The sequence below is a fragment of the Episyrphus balteatus genome, chromosome 3, assembly GCF_945859705.1.
Source record: "Episyrphus balteatus chromosome 3, idEpiBalt1.1, whole genome shotgun sequence".
Lineage (NCBI taxonomy): Eukaryota > Metazoa > Arthropoda > Insecta > Diptera > Syrphidae > Episyrphus > Episyrphus balteatus.
The window spans coordinates 112377715-112393911 of NC_079136.1; the positions used below are offsets into that span (position 1 = coordinate 112377715).

At 29.7% G+C, this 16197-nt stretch overlaps 1 protein-coding gene across 4 annotated transcripts in view; it reads left to right on the forward strand.

The window, feature by feature from the left end:
- LOC129917209 (protein kinase 4) overlaps positions 1-15133 on the forward strand; it is a 37667-nt gene extending 22534 nt beyond the window's left edge. For 3 of the 4 annotated variants that reach the window (XM_055997606.1, XM_055997605.1, XM_055997607.1), the window contains exons 11-19: positions 196-249; positions 361-582; positions 3150-3367; positions 3432-3540; positions 3606-3839; positions 3909-4277; positions 4341-4529; positions 10000-10082; positions 11001-15133. In XM_055997606.1, the coding sequence (XP_055853581.1) occupies positions 196-249; positions 361-582; positions 3150-3367; positions 3432-3540; positions 3606-3839; positions 3909-4277; positions 4341-4529; positions 10000-10082; positions 11001-11201 (1679 nt within the window). In that variant the 3' untranslated portion in view covers positions 11202-15133. The remainder of the gene's footprint in view (positions 1-195; positions 250-360; positions 583-3149; positions 3368-3431; positions 3541-3605; positions 3840-3908; positions 4278-4340; positions 4530-9999; positions 10083-11000) is intronic. The other variant, XM_055997608.1, reaches the window with a different exon arrangement.
- The last annotated feature ends 1064 nt before the right edge of the window (positions 15134-16197 follow it).

The window sequence follows — 16197 nt, forward strand, 5'->3', positions numbered from 1 at the left end:
AAAACTCGTTAAAAAAATAAGAAGCATTACAAAAAAAAACTAATTCGATCAAAACAAAAACTATTCTCTTCTTGTTTCCGGCAACTCCTCCTGCAATCTAACGAAATAAACAAAAAACTATATTAAATGTACAAATTTTGTTTAAAATTGTACTTTTTGATACAAAAAAAAAAAAAAAATAAATAATAACCAAAGGAATCGATGGATATCAAAACAGCACAATCAATGGCACCGCTGCTACAACAAATGGTATAAATTTTGTAAAAAATCCCGAAATATATTCATTATCCTCCTCTTCCAAATCCTCTTCGGTACCTAACACCTATCCTCATAATACAATGATGTTGAATAAAACCACAGAAGATTGGGAGGACGCATTCAAATATGTTATGATGAGAAACAGTAAGCCATTGGATGATCAACATTTACCACCCAATCAACAACATCAGCAGCAATCGCAGGCGCAGCTACCACATCAACTACAACAACTACAGCAGCAGGAAGAGTTTCTTCGAATTCAAGAAATGCAAAAACGTAATTTACTCAATAATATTGGATTATCACAAATGAACGGACCACACGGTATGTTTTTGTTTTTAGTTTGATTTTAAGTTTGTTTTATTTTTGTGTTTTTGAGTTTGTTTTACGTTTATGTGTATCGTTTGTGTTTTTAAGTATTTTTATTTTCTGTTATGTTTCTTAATATTTTTTGTTTGTTTTATTTTTTTTTAATATAATTGCGTTTTAAGCTTAAAAAGAATGTAGGAAGCTCGCAGAATTAATACTGTTTATGCTTTAAAATAATAAAAGTATTTTTTGTTTTATTCTACCTGCATCGAGTTAAAAAGTGTCGATTTTACTTACAGATAATTAAGTTAATTTTTAACCGAAAATGTGTATGTAATATTTATTTTTGGATTTTCAGCTAGATTTTAGATAAATATTCTGAAAATAAAATGTTGATTTTATGAATAAAATATTATTTATGTACTTCAATAAATTCTTTGGGGTGATTAAAATAAGAAAACTCAATTTTAGAATTCAATAGTATCAATTAGCTTTCATACTGGAAACTCAAATATTATTCCGAATATGAAATTTTCAATAAGGACATGACATTTTTTTTATATGACATATGTATAATTTATAAAGAATGTCCTTCATATTGCCACTACGGACACTTTTGTAGCGGTCGACTTGTTAAAACTTTTCGATGCCAACCATACATTTTAACGACAATATTCGCTATATTCATACCTTCTAACGACGTCGACTTGTAAACCAATATTCGCCAATTCTCCTAATTGAATTTCCAATATTTCGTTTGTTACAGCTGCCTCCGGTAACATTTTTTTTTTCAAACAACATATTGGACCCAACAAATAAGGTTGCAAAAGTTATTTTTTTATTCCAATTTTTGACCAATAACTTTTTATTCCGTCTATTGACAAAGTCTTGGCAACGCTTTTACCAAACTGCTACCAGCAGTTAAAATTGAGTTCAAATATGTTCACTAGCATAATGATATGCTTGTCTACAGGAGCGAGAATTAAAACTGGAGTTAACACTCTTGCTTATGTCCAAATTAAAGATTCTCATTCTCACGAATTCTTTGTTAAGTAATTTTACAAATGGACAAAGTCAAAAATATGTTTTAAATTTCATTAACCTCAAACAAAACTTGGGTGGTATATATTTTTTGAGACTTAATTTCTTTCGTTTTGAAATTAGATAAACAAATGCAAAAAAAATCAAAACATAAAGTAAGTTTTATCAGCAGATTACCTGCATAACTTAAAGTGTGTTTTAACAGCAGTACTTGCATTACTAGGTATACAGAAAAAAAAAAACACTATAGTTTAGTTAGATCTACGAACACATCCAACCCATTGCGTGCGCACTTGTCGATTGAAAAATTAATTTTTGTAAAGTATTAAGACTAAAAAAACAACAAAATAGGAGTGAACTCGCATGGGCTTATGTCAAAATCGAACGAACTGCTGTTACTGAAAACATGACGATTAACCATAGTGAACAGATGCGCGCATAGCTTTCTCTCTTTTTTTTAATCCACACTTCGGTTATCAATCTTTTTATTAAGTAAAAATTAATTAAATTCTTCCATCCCCCTTGTTTTTTACTCATGAACGCACGGCATAATGCTTAACGAAAATTAATCGCGCAAACATATGCGCATTATGGCTATCCCCTAAGAATTGTGTGAGTTCGATAACTCACTCATGCCATTTTCAAGTACGAGTAAAATTAATTTTTCAACAATATCTTCACAAACCCAGTTCTGTGGTGGTTTAATATCTTAACACAATTCTGAGCTTTTTTTTTAATTTTTTTTTTTTTTTTTAAGTTTCCATACAAAATTATCTTAGTCTATCTAAGATTTTGCAGAGAATTCATTATTTGAGCAAAAATTTAGCGCAATGTGGATAATATCCTTAACAAGTTAATGCTTTAAAACATGAACCTAACCATAAAACACAATTTTGTTTCCGTGATATTTGTAAGTTCAGGCAATACAAATATAAAGCAATACAAAAATAATGCTTTATAACCCGATTAACTACGGAGCGGTCTTGTGAAAAACGTAAGCTTTACTCTTATTTTAATTCTCATGCAAACTTGGCTAGTTGTTCAAGCAGAGTCTATTTAACTTACTCTTGTACTACTGACTTGTGATGGCGTTACATCGCTGTGTGATTTAGGGTCGCACTCAATAACTAGAAATTTTCTTTCTATTCAAGCCGTTGAAGATCGCCTTCAATCTGATCATTTTACCGGGGAAACGATCTTCCTCTGTTCGAAAACTGGATCTTCGACATTTATTAATTTTACAAATCTCACCCATTTTTTCTTTGGCATAAATTGAAATTTTTTTAAAAATTCGCCAACGCGTTTTAACGGTTTTGGAGTCTATTCTTATGGGCATTAGGAGTTTAATCGTTACTATTTTATAACTCAAAATGCTAACAAGAGTTGCAATGCTTAATTCATATCTAGTGATACGAAATTTCTGTGTCTTGATTGAAATTTTAAAAATATGTACATATATTTTATTAACTACTAAAAATCTCTGTTTCCTGCTAAACAAAGCTCCACAACAAGTTTAACAATTCATTTTTTTTATTTTCCAGATTTCCCAAGCATAAGTAATAATTTCCATAGCGGAACCGATCTGAGCCGGCTTTCGCACACGGCCCTTATTCAACATCAAACACAACAATTGTTGCAACAACAACAACAAGATCGCCAACAAAATGATCATTTATTAAGCAACAATCTATTCGGTACGAATATGTCAAGGTTCTTTGATTTCCATAAGAATCAACAGCAACAACAGCAACTTCATCAGGTAACAAAATTTAAAAATCCAAATAATTTACATTTTTCTGATTAAAAATTATTTCTTTTCTCAGTTTGTGGTAAATGGCCACGGTAATAATGGCCAGTTAAATGACCACGCAAGAATGGCTTCGCTGTTAGAAAATAACCGAATCAACTCACAGTTCTTAGATCACACAAATGGTAAGTAAATTGACAATTCTTTTTTTTTATACTGACTGTTTCTTTCAATAAATTTATGTTTTCAGGCCTTATAGGACAACAACCGGTTCAGAAACAGAGATTAACTGGGAAATACGATCCAATGGTTACACACAATCTCCTTGGAGGCGGTGTAGGCAATAGTGTCACTCAACCACAGATACCAGCTCAACAGGCCACAAATTCTACACAACCACAATCGCAACAGCAGCCCCAGCAGACGCCATCTCGTCTTCTCAATCAATTCAGCACACACAATTCATCTGTGGATGATGATTTAGGTAAAACTAAACAATATAAAAAACTCATGCCGTATTCTTATTAATATCTTTTTTAATTCATTAAAATAGGCTTTGATCCATTCATTGAGACACAGAAAGCTTTAGCTGAATTAATGGAGAACGAAATGGTCCAACAACAGAATGCTGGCCACCAGAAACACATGTTGGATAATGTACAGCGAACACGCATGCCACCACCTGGTTTTAATCACATGAATGCATTTGGATTCGGTGTTCCTCGGGCACAGAGTAGTAAAATTCTACCATTTATGAATATGAATGGTGGTGGACAGCAACCACAACCATCAATGCCGGCTCAGCAACAACCAAACAATTGGAATCCTCATTTGGGACCTTTCCAACAACAACAACAACATCCCCATGATCCTCAAATGCATATGAGTCAGCAAAACCAGAATGGTGGCAATCATAATAAGGGTAAGGATTTTACAAATTATATTCACTGTGCAGTTTTCAAGAGTGTGTTTTTTTGTCAAATAGGTTACAGCAATATGTCTGATTGGACAGCTATGGATCCAGCAATACTATCATTCCGTCAATTCTCTTCATTTCCACATCAACAACAGCAGCAGCAGCAACAACCCCCTCAGCATCATCCTCAACAACAACAGCAACAACATACTGGACCAGATATGTTTATGCAGCATTTGACACAACAGAATAATCAAGGTAAATTATATTTATAAATCACTTTCACTGACTTGAAACCAAAATCGTTGATAAATTCGTGTTTTAAAAACTAAGACTTTTGCAAAGAAATAATTTTTTAGACATTGGTCTATATAGTTTGGCATTGACATTTATTTTGTATTTATCTTAACTCGCTCTATGTGATTAGAATTTCGTAACATAGGCAACATTTTACAAAGATAAAGCCTTAAAAGCCTTCGACAGCTTTCAACTAATATTGCTTCCCTTGCCTAAACTCCTTCTAAACTCTTCCGAAATCCTCTTCATTTCTAATATTTTTATTTGCCGATACTTTCTTTGGCATACTTTCACCAAATTGTGAAAACAAAAATTAAATCCGGTGGCTTTACCGGGAAAAACAAAATATCAATTTTATGAGACTGAACAAAGTCATTTTTAACGTTAAGCGTATGCTTTGGATCCTTTTCTAAGTTCCAAGATAAGGCATATTACCCTGAGCATACGGCAACATGACACTCACCGATGTGCTTCCAACGTTTCAAAAATTCTTTCTTATATCCGAAAAAATTGCCCTACCTCACACCAAGAAAACAAAAACCGCCTTGTTTTTTGAAAAGATTTACTCTTTCAAATAAATCCCTATTTAAAAAAAAAATAGTTTATTTGTCTCGCCTAGTAGCCAATAAAAACAAAAACTGATTCATAAAATATTTTGGATCTTTGGTAGCCACCACCTGTAAAAGACGCCTTATTTTGGTCGATGTTTACCGACACTATATAAAACTCACAGCATGAATATTCTGTGAATTATAATATTCTAAGGGAATTTGTTTAAATTTAGACACTTAGAAAATGTATGCCCGTGGTCAGGCTTATATAATAACGAAGAAAAAAATAACAAAAATAATAAAAAATTATTAAAATTATTTTTATTTTAAGTGGAGTGATTGAATATAATTCAATATAAGTTCAAGTGACCTCAATGACCACGGGCATACATTTTCTAAGTGCCTGAATTTAAACAAATTCCCTTAGAATATTATAATTCACAGTATATTCATGCTGTGAGTTTTATATAGTGTCGGTAAACATCGACCAAAATAAGGCGTCTTAGTAAGGGTACGACAGATCTAACTGATGAGCCCACTGTCCCACCACCTGTAAATCTCGAGTAGAAAAATATTGAAAAATTGATTTATGATGTCTGAAATAAAATATTTTGGAAACCATTAATCTATAGAGAGGAGTGTTTTATTTGTTTTTGTTTTGAACTAAAGTTGTAAACAGCAAATTCGGCTACTTTTGTGGATAGTTTTTATTTTTTGAAATATGTATTGTATTTTTGACAATGTTTCGTCTCATACTCGGTGCCGAAATGTTCAAACAACCCTGCTAAATCGGCTTTTCTCTGCTATTAGAACTTTTATATCAAGCAAGGGTAGATTCGGCCAATTATCTTACATTATACACATTTGATTGCACTGATTACGAAGCGTTATTTAAAAACCCCATACAAAAATCTAGTTTTTTTTTTAATACAAAATTGACTCATGCAGAAAACTGCCTAAATTGATTCCTTATCAAACAATAAAAACTATACCTATCATCCAAGTTGACTTGGTAGTATCTGCTCGTTATCATTCACTGTATTCACTTTACCGCTCTTTTTATCTTCTATCTTTTTTTTTCTTCTTATACAGAAAAGGTTCTTTCTCCTTGTTCGGATTACCTACTTTTCTTTCTGGAAGTACAACTGAAATGATTTCATTTTGGCTTGGTTGCTTATGTACATTCGAAGCTCTACGAATAACAATCCTGACACGGTGGGCAGGAAGCATCGATAGGTTGCACAAAAATGTCGCAAAAACTTCAAGTTGGGTTGTATTTGTTGATGATTATACGTGCAAAATCCGTTGGAATTGAAATCCTAGGTGCTCCTTTTCAAAAGTTATTCATAATCTAGTCAAATAAGGGTTTAACCTCGGAATGAATGCTAATAGAAATTTTTTTTGCTCAATACCTTCGTTTTGGCATTCTGTAACATACCTGAAAGTCTAGAAAAATCTCATGTCCGCTTGTCGCGATTTTGAAGGTCAAAGCGCGAAATGGAGATTTTCAAAATTACAAAAATAGACGATGGTATTATATACACATATGATACATGATTTCAAGGTATTTGTTAATGCTGATTCCAAAAAATCTAAAGTCAAGGCAATCTGACGTCTCTGAAAAAAGTTATACCTGTTTTTCATCTGTCAACCCATATTATTATAACAGTTGCCAACTTACTACCGAAAAACCCTTATAAGTTATGGTAGAGGAACCAAATTTTGCACCTAACTTTAGTTTAACCTGGAAAATTAGGACTTGCGGACATGAGATTTTTTTAGATTTTTGACATAAGTTACATAATATCCAAACAAAGATAGAAACAAAAAAATTTGCCTATTAGCACTAATTCCAAGATTGTACCAGGATGTTTTATAGTGCATATCCCAAAATTTCCACTTTCTCAAAAAATACCATTTGTTCATAGATTTATATGTTTTTTTCATTGCATTGTTTTGATTCATAATGATAAAAGATATGAAAACCCTCATGCAAAATTTGGTTCCTCTACCATAATTTTTAAGGGTTTTTCGGTAGTAAGTTAGCAAGTGTTATAATAATATGGGTTGAGAGATGAAAAACAGGTATAACTTTTTTCAGAGACGTCAGATTGCCTTGACTTTAGATTTTTTGGAATCAGCATTAAAAAATACCTTGAAGTCATGTATCATATGTGTATATAATACCATCGTCTATTTTTGTAATTTTGAAAATCTCCATTTCGCGCTTTGACCTTCAAACTCGCGACTTGCGGACATGAGATTTTTCTAGACTTTTGAGGTATGTTATGGAATGCCAAAACGAAGGTATTGAGAAAAAAAAATTCTATTAGCATTCATTCCGAGGTTTACCCCTTTTATCACCTTATTTGACTGTATTATCATATTTTTGTATTTCTAATCGGGACAATTTGGAATTAAAATCTTGGGGAGAGTACGTTAACTTAGGCGACAAGAATTGATAACGGTATTTTGTAGAGGAGTTTAATACAATAATTTTTTACTATGGGAGGGGGGTCCATCTCCCCCCTTTTAGGCGGGAGGGGCAATTTTCTAAAATATCACGTTAAATACAAAACAAAAATATTAAAAAACGACGGCAACACTTACAGTTATGAGTTATACCTTTTTCAAAAGCCAGAATTGTACACTTGATTCTAATTTTTAAATCAAATTATTGCAATTAATTGTTCTCGAAATAATCAACTTCAAAGTCAAAATTTGGGAAAAAAGTTGAAAAAAAAAACACATTAAATATTATTTTTACCAAGACTGTAAATTTAAATATGAAATAAATCAATGAAATAACTACCTCAATCAATTTCTAATCAAATACTAAAGATATAACTCATAACTGTAAGTGTTGCCGTTTTTTTTTAATAATTTTTTTTTGTATTTAACGTGATATTTTAGAAAATTGCTCCTCCCTCCTAAACGGGGGGAGATGGACCCCCCCTCCCATAGTAAAAAATTTTTGTGTTAAACTCCTCTACACTGAGGGAAAAAACAACTTAAAATCAACGAAAACCACGTTGATTCAACTATTTTTCCTAACGATTTTGCGTCGAAGACAAAAATTTTAAAATCAAAGTAGAACATCGTTAGTTTAAAGTGGTTTACCGTTATAAAACATCTTTAAATCAAAGTTGTTTCAACTTTTGAAAAAATCATCAATTTATTAAAAAAAAAAAAAAAAGAAAAAATGGGCAGCCGCTGGGGATCGAACCTACAACTCTTGGGTTACCAGGCGAATGCTTTACCAACGTGCTATCTCACTGTTGAAAATTAGAGTGATAAAATGCAACAAAAGCTGAAGTCCGACAAAAATAAAAAAATTTCTTACATTGTTTTAATTTTATTTTAAAGAAGTTTCATTTAAAATTTTTCAACATTAAATCAACGTTGAACATTTTACATTTTACGTTGCGTTTTTTTCCCTCAGTGTACAAAATACCGTTATCAATTCTTGTCGCCTAAGTTATCCTACTCTCCCTAAGATTTTTATTCCAAATTGTCCCGATTAGAAATACAAAAATATGAATAACTTTTGAAAAGGAGCAGCTAGGATTTCAATTCCAACGGATTTTGCACTATAATCATCAACAAATGCAACCCAACTTGCAGTTTTTGTCGACATTTTTGTGCAACCTATCGATGCTTCCTGTCCACCGTGCTGAGTGCAATGTGGCCATTTTCCCCGGTTATAGGATTGTTTTGAAATAAACGCATTTTATTAATTGATAAGTATTTGGGGTGTTAGATGCACTGCGACCTATAAGATTTATTGTGAGTTGGTTCCTCATGTTAAAGCTGCTCCTATAAATTTATTCCTTTCAAAAAATTGAGTATTTGAGGTATTTTCATAGAGTTCAACTGTCCTCTTATGCCTGGTAGCAACCCTGGGCGCTGTTGCAGAGCTACTACATCAACTACATCAGCTACATTTACTACATCAGCAACCTCAAAAGCCAATAATTGAGTCCGATTGAAATTCGGAAAATATTTTTTATGATCCAATTTATAAGTTCAAGTGACCTCAACTCCAAAAATTTATAAAGCGTTTCGCCCAGGTCGTACCTGGGCGAAACGCTTTATACATTTTTGGAGTTGAGGTCACTTGAACTTATAAATTGAATTATATTCAATCGCTCCACTTAAAATAAAAATAATTTTTTATTATTTTTGTTTTTATTGTATTTGTATATGAAGAAAAATCGTTATATTGTTATGGTTTAAATAGTGCAAATGTTCAAAAAAATGCTTCAGGAAGTCCAACAAGCCGCCAAGTCATTGATGAAGCTGATTTAAACAATGTAGTAAGCTCTGATATAGGCCCCAGGTGTTTGATTCTTTGGTGTATGAGTGCATTGCGAATGCCCAAAATGTGATCTCTGGGGGGTCATTCGGTAATTATCAAAACGATAATCGAAAATGTGATCGTCTTTGATTTGCTCTCCGTAACTTTCAATTGCTATCGTCTCGTTTGACATCATAAAATTGCATAATGCAATAATCGCCTGAGCACAATCGTTTTCATGATGATAATCCAGTTACGGAAAGCAGAAAAAAAAAACCATATCGTTTTCGACGATAGTGATTTTAGTGAAGTTATCAAACCATCTTCGAAATGATATTGTTTTTCGATAATCGAGTTACGGAATGACCCACTGGTTTTTCTTTTTGTTCATTACAGAATCTACATGTTGCATTATTTACTAGACCCAAATTTTGTAGTTATCTTCTTTCTTATAGATTTCCTGTGATTCTGCGTATACTTGTTCATAACAAGAACTCTACATTTAACCTTATTATTTTATTAAAGAATGTTGTTTCAAGTCTATTAACATCAATTTTCATATTAAATTTTTTTATCTTTGCAGGTTTTGGCCCACAACCACCCCAACACCATGGCGTCAACTTACCAAATAATCTTTTAAATCCTCAACAGAATTCTCAAGCACAGGTAAATGCCAACGTTCAAGGAATGTTAGAATACCTTAAAAATAGGCAGTTTGTGTAGATTTGTATGTGAATTATTATTTAAATATTTTATTATTTTTTTTTCTTAAATATCTAACATATAAATACACATCCTCCTCTACCAATCATTTCCTTTCCAAATTATTATTATATACCCAAGTAAAAAAGGATCCACACATAAGACAGATTTTGTATTTTTTTTGTATCAATTAATAAATTTGTATTAATTTTGACCCAAACACAATCATTTTTGTTAAAAAAAATGTGTCTTTATGTATGGAACCTATGAAAACACATTCATGGCAAAAAAAATTATTCAAAACCAGAGAGCAATTACATCTCTTGCTCTTCTCTTGCATATACTTTATATTTATTTGGGAATTTCATTTGTTTATTTTTGTGTTTTTGTCCCTTTAACGTAAATCAATTAATTTTTTTTTAATTATTGAAATAATGCCTGGCATGCAACAAGAGATTGTTCTTTTTTATAATTTTTTTTTGTAAACAGTCAAAATTTGAAAAAAAAAATGTTTTGTATTTTGCTTTTGAGTTCCTTTTCTTCTCTCTAACACTTCTCTCTGCTTTTAAGTATACAAATAAATTGTGGGTAAATGATGTGCTTTCTGTGACCAAAAATTATATACTTTTATGAAAAATTAAATTAAAACATAAAAACATTTTCATCATAAAACAAATATTAAAAAAAAAGGAAAAAAAAAATCGGTGTTTGTTGGCTTTGTTGTAAAAAAAAATTGTTTGTTTTTTTCTGTTTCCCAAAATATTTTTATGTGTCCCATTTATTATTGCATTCATTTTCTTTTTACTTTTCAATTTAATTAAACGAAAAACCAAAATTAAAAAAAAATTATCACAAAATTATTTCAATCATTAAATTTTCTAGGTAAATTATCCACAACTTGCTAATTGGCTTAGTAACGAGCAAAATCTATTCATGAATAGTTTAGCAAATGGATTTGTAACTAATAACACTAGTAATAATCCATTAAATGGTTACAATGATAAATTCTCAATTGCAATGCCACCAGGTATGCTTTCAAATAATTTAAATACACAACAGCAAACAACTGAATGTATTAATTAAATTCAAATAAATAAAATTCACAAATATTTAAACAAAAATAAAACAATATCTTTTCAAAATATAACAAAATAAATTAAAAAAACAAAGAGAGAAATGTTAAATATTTGAATATACATTTTTACATTTTTTTCGTTTCTGATAAACCCAACACACAAATAAATAAGAATAGAAAAAGGAGAGTTTCTGCTGCATTAAAATTAAAACAAAAAAATTACAAAAAATAAAATTCCTTAAAGAAAATTATTTGCCAAATTAAAATTAATTTTTTTTATTTTTTGTTGCTTAAAAAAAATTATATTTCAGTGAAAAATATGTAAATGTTATCTAGTTATTTATTTATATATTTTTTTGTATGTCTTGTGTTACAATTAGCTTGTTTATTATATTTTTCGCTTAGACTAAACTGTTATTGATATCACACTTATAAAAAACAAACGAAAAACTTTGGTTGATTCAGTAATATCATGTATGCAAGTTCTTACTGCTTTGGAATATATTTTATTCGTAATATATTGTTAGCCATTTAAAATTAATAAAATTCTTCTATTTATACGAAATTTGTTGTTCATTATAATTATTTTGGAAATATTCCTAAAAAGTTCAAAGATAATGAATAGGTTTGATGCAACTGTTTTTTTTTTTTTTAATATTTTTTTAAATTCAAAAAACTAATGCAAAAAGTTTGCAGAAAAAAATACTTGTGAGAAAATTCATTAGATTCCACATGAAAAAAAGCATTTCACTAAATTCTACGAGAAAATTGTTCATTTTTTTTGGGTGAGAAGCGAAGCAATAACGCTGTTTTCTTAAATTAAATTTTACTTATACTCCAAGTGTAAACAATAGCAGAAATGCCAATGGTCTCTATGGTCTTATTATATAAAAGAAGTTATTAATGACGATTCGTTGAATCAGTGCAGAAGCAGTCTAAGTCGAAAATTTCCAATTTTCTTTTTTATTGATGAGAAGAAAGCCAGTTTCAAGACATAAAAATAAGAGTTAGCTACCGTATAGACGTGTTTTTTTCGGCCAAAACATTTTTCCTGTGAATTTAGATTATCTTGGTTGATGCAAGATTAAAAAATTCCGTAAGACCAAGGCCAAAGCTAAGATTGTTTTTAAATGACGCTGTTAGCTTGATTTTGGTCAAAATGCACAAATGACCCAATGAAATAATGTAAATGTAATGTGATAATATAAAATGATTAGAATTTTGAATGGAGAGAATTACCCTATTGTGGTAATTCTAAAATGAGGTGCATCACAAATGCATTTTTTAAAATAAGGATGTGAGTCCATTATTTCTATATTTTCGACTCAATTAAAAATGAAATTGGGATCACTAGGCAAGAAATTAACATCAGAGTTATACATGCGACAAATTGTTGCAACATTTTATGCGGGTGAATGTCAGATTTGTCAGTTCACAATACATAGTTGTATGTAGTGTCTTCAAAATATTTCATAAAGTAGATATAAATACATTCAACCTCATTTTTGACATGTGTTTATCGGCCTCATTATGAATAGTGACAAAGAACTGAAAAGCGAACTCTAATTTTGTATTATAAGTAGCAAGGTCGCAGATTGCGCTAAATTAAGTTGACATTTTTTTCCTGACTTATTTTTTTCCGCTAAATTGTGACGAATAAAAAATGTTGGCATGAAATCGATGTCGAGGGGATCATAGTCCCCACGTATACGAGTAATAATTTTTTAAATAAAGAATAATTCCAAAATCGTGTACATTACCGTTCCGTTAGAACTTATTTGAAGTTCAACGGAAATCAACGCATTGTGTTAAGAAATCTTGTCATCAAAAATTGTCTTAATTCAAGTTTGTGTTTGATCATTATGTATGCAACGATGCACCAGCTCAAAAAATGGGATAGTCTCATTTCTTGTCTTGTCTTGAAAGCAGTGAGCAGCATATAAAAGAGCAGCTATTTAAAGCTGCTTTTAATCACTCTTTAAATAGCATTTGACGCGAAGTGGTTTGAAATATGAATGAAATAATTATATAAAAAGAAAGAGACCATTTTCAATTCTTTCTAATAAGATGAAGGCCTGCACTGAAACAAAAGTATTTTAAATTGAACTTCTCTGTTTGTCATTTCATCATGAAAAATTTTTCTCCTTTCATATCATCAGATATGAAAAACAGAACGCAAAAAAGCAGTGTAATTTTAATGCGCCGATAAGATTTTCTAAAAAAAGAGCAGTGAAATTACAAAGAACAGAGCATAGAACATTTTTACGGTTCTCCCTGTTCAATTGATCTCTTTAAAGAACACAGCATATTTGATTTGGTTGGATTTTTGTAAGACTGAAGATTGAGTATTGAGCAGCTATATTAAAGAGCAATCTCAACTGTTCTCTTCTCAGTGCAAGAGCAGAGTGATTGAAAGCAGTTACTAAAATAGCAGCCTCAGCTCTACTTGTCAGCCAGAGAAATGGCAGTGATTTTCTTAACGCCGAATATATACTCAGAAATTTGTATTTAAACGCAAATATAAATTTTTCTATCAAAAATATTAGGTAAACAAGCAAGCAGTTTGTTGAGAACATTTCATGTTTTTGCGTTTTGTGTTTTTTTATATCTGCTTTATCTATCGAGCAGATTTGTTTTGCTTTGCTTATACTGCTTTTAATAATTTGGCTATTTACTGCGCAATCAAACGCAAACTTTGTTCCCAATCACCTTTGATGAAATTTTTGTGAAGATTAAAAAAGCATAATTCAGGTATACTACAAATGTTTTGGTTAGGAATTTAACCATTTAATTTAACTTTTAGAATTTGAGAAGCCTGTATGTAATAAATATTTTACTTATGTAAAATTCAACTAATATTATATATGAATATATAAATATTTTAAAATTGCTTGCATGCATTAGATAAATGATGGTTGTATTTATTAAAATATTATTGAAATCCTAGAATGATATACATAATACAAAGATAATAGATTAGCCTAAATTGAATTCAAAGAAAAACACGTCTAAATTATTTTACATATATCCCAACATTTTGTAAAATAATTTACATGTATTTTATCCATTCAATTTTCTTTTATATTCAAAAACAATAAAATTGTTCTTATTTTCAAAATATTTAAGAAATTATTTTGAAAATAAATCCAATTTTCATTAAATTTTTTTGTTTGTTTTAAAATATAAATTCTTACAAAAATAAATGCTATCATTAAGATTGGACCTGTAGTCAAACAAAACAACAACAAAACTCTCCTTATTCTATTTGCAATACAATATGCCATGCAAAAAATATACCAAATCATTATCCAATACCCTACAATAAAAAAAAAAGAAAATCTAAACCAAAAATATACAAACAAACAAAAAATATCAAAAGTGTATGTCGAAAATAGACAGTTTTCTACCCCATCACTGTACATTTTATCAAAAAAAAGCAACAGGAAAATAAATAAATAAAAATAATAAAAAAAAAACATACAAACAGCTCATCATAATATTTAAACATTTATTATAATATCGTATTATTCAAATTTTTAACACACAAAGAAAATAATATTAATAATAAATATATTATACACAATTATTATGATGACACTTCAAAAATTTTACTCTGTATACACAAAAATTCAAAAAAAAACATACATTTTGAAAAAATGGATAGATTTCCGAATGAAATGTGTTTTCTTTTTCTTATCTATTATTACAAATTAAAACAAAAAAAGAAACATAAAATGCTGCTTGATTATTAAAAACAAATTGAAAAAAAAACTAGCTTGGAAATTTTTCATTTTAAAATATATAAAAAAAAAAAACTTAAAAAAAAGAACCTAGATTGAAAAATTGATTGAAGAAATTGACGAATATGATATGAATAAAAATTACTGCTGTTTGCGAAAAAAAAATATTTATTCAAAATAAATTATGGAAGAAGGGAAATTATATTTGCGTGTTAAAAAGCTGCAAACACATTAAATGAAAAGAAACTGCGAAATAAAATATGTTGATTATTATTATTATATTATTAATTATTACTATTAAACAATAACAAAAAAAAAAAAAAAAAAAAACAAAGCAAATGAAATTAGTTTAAAACAAACTTCAAAAAATAAATCAAATGCTATTGTATGTATTCAAACAAAACTCTGATTGACGATGACGAAGAAAATATTAAAAGAAAAAAAAAAACCGAAAAAATATGAAAAAAAAAGAAGTAAAAACAAAATATTATTAAGAAAATAAATCAAATTATAAAAAATATGCAAACAAAACACATGCTTTTTTCGTTTCTTATTTATAAAATTGGATTTTTAGATTTGCAGAACCAAGTAAGTATATGGACCGATGAAAACAAATTACATTTGAAAGAATGAAGATGACAGACAGTACCGTCCAAAAAATCCATATAAAGATTTTTGAACTATTTGATTTCAAATGATGTGTTATACTTGAGGACCTCCTGATCAAAATTGTCTATGGGCTGTCCGAAAATGAAAATTTTCGAGATAACATGGAAAGAAACCCTCAGAAATGTTATATTTCCATGAGCCATTATGGAAAAAAAAGTGTTTTGAAAATACTATTTCGTATTTATTTTCTGCATGTTTCTGGTCATAAAAGAAATATGCAATTTTTGAGGGGGAACGCTTTAGGGGTATACTTTGTATCTCTCAACTTTTTATAAAAAAAAATTCTTCAATGGGTTTTTTAAAAATAAAATAACAAAAAATCGTTAAATTTGTCTGTGCAAAACATAATGCAACTTTGTATGTCAAAAAACATGTTGGAACAACGGACAAAGTATCTTTATAGGAAAACAACCGTTATTTAGTTCAAACGAAAGTATTAAGTTATTTAAACTTGATAAGGATACAAGCACAATTTGAAGTCATGCATTTGACAATCATCTAAAAAAATTACAGGGGTGGAATCGGCTAAGGTGATTGTTGATCATCACAATAAATACCTTTGCTCCACGTAAAGTAATTATCAAAGTGAAGATCA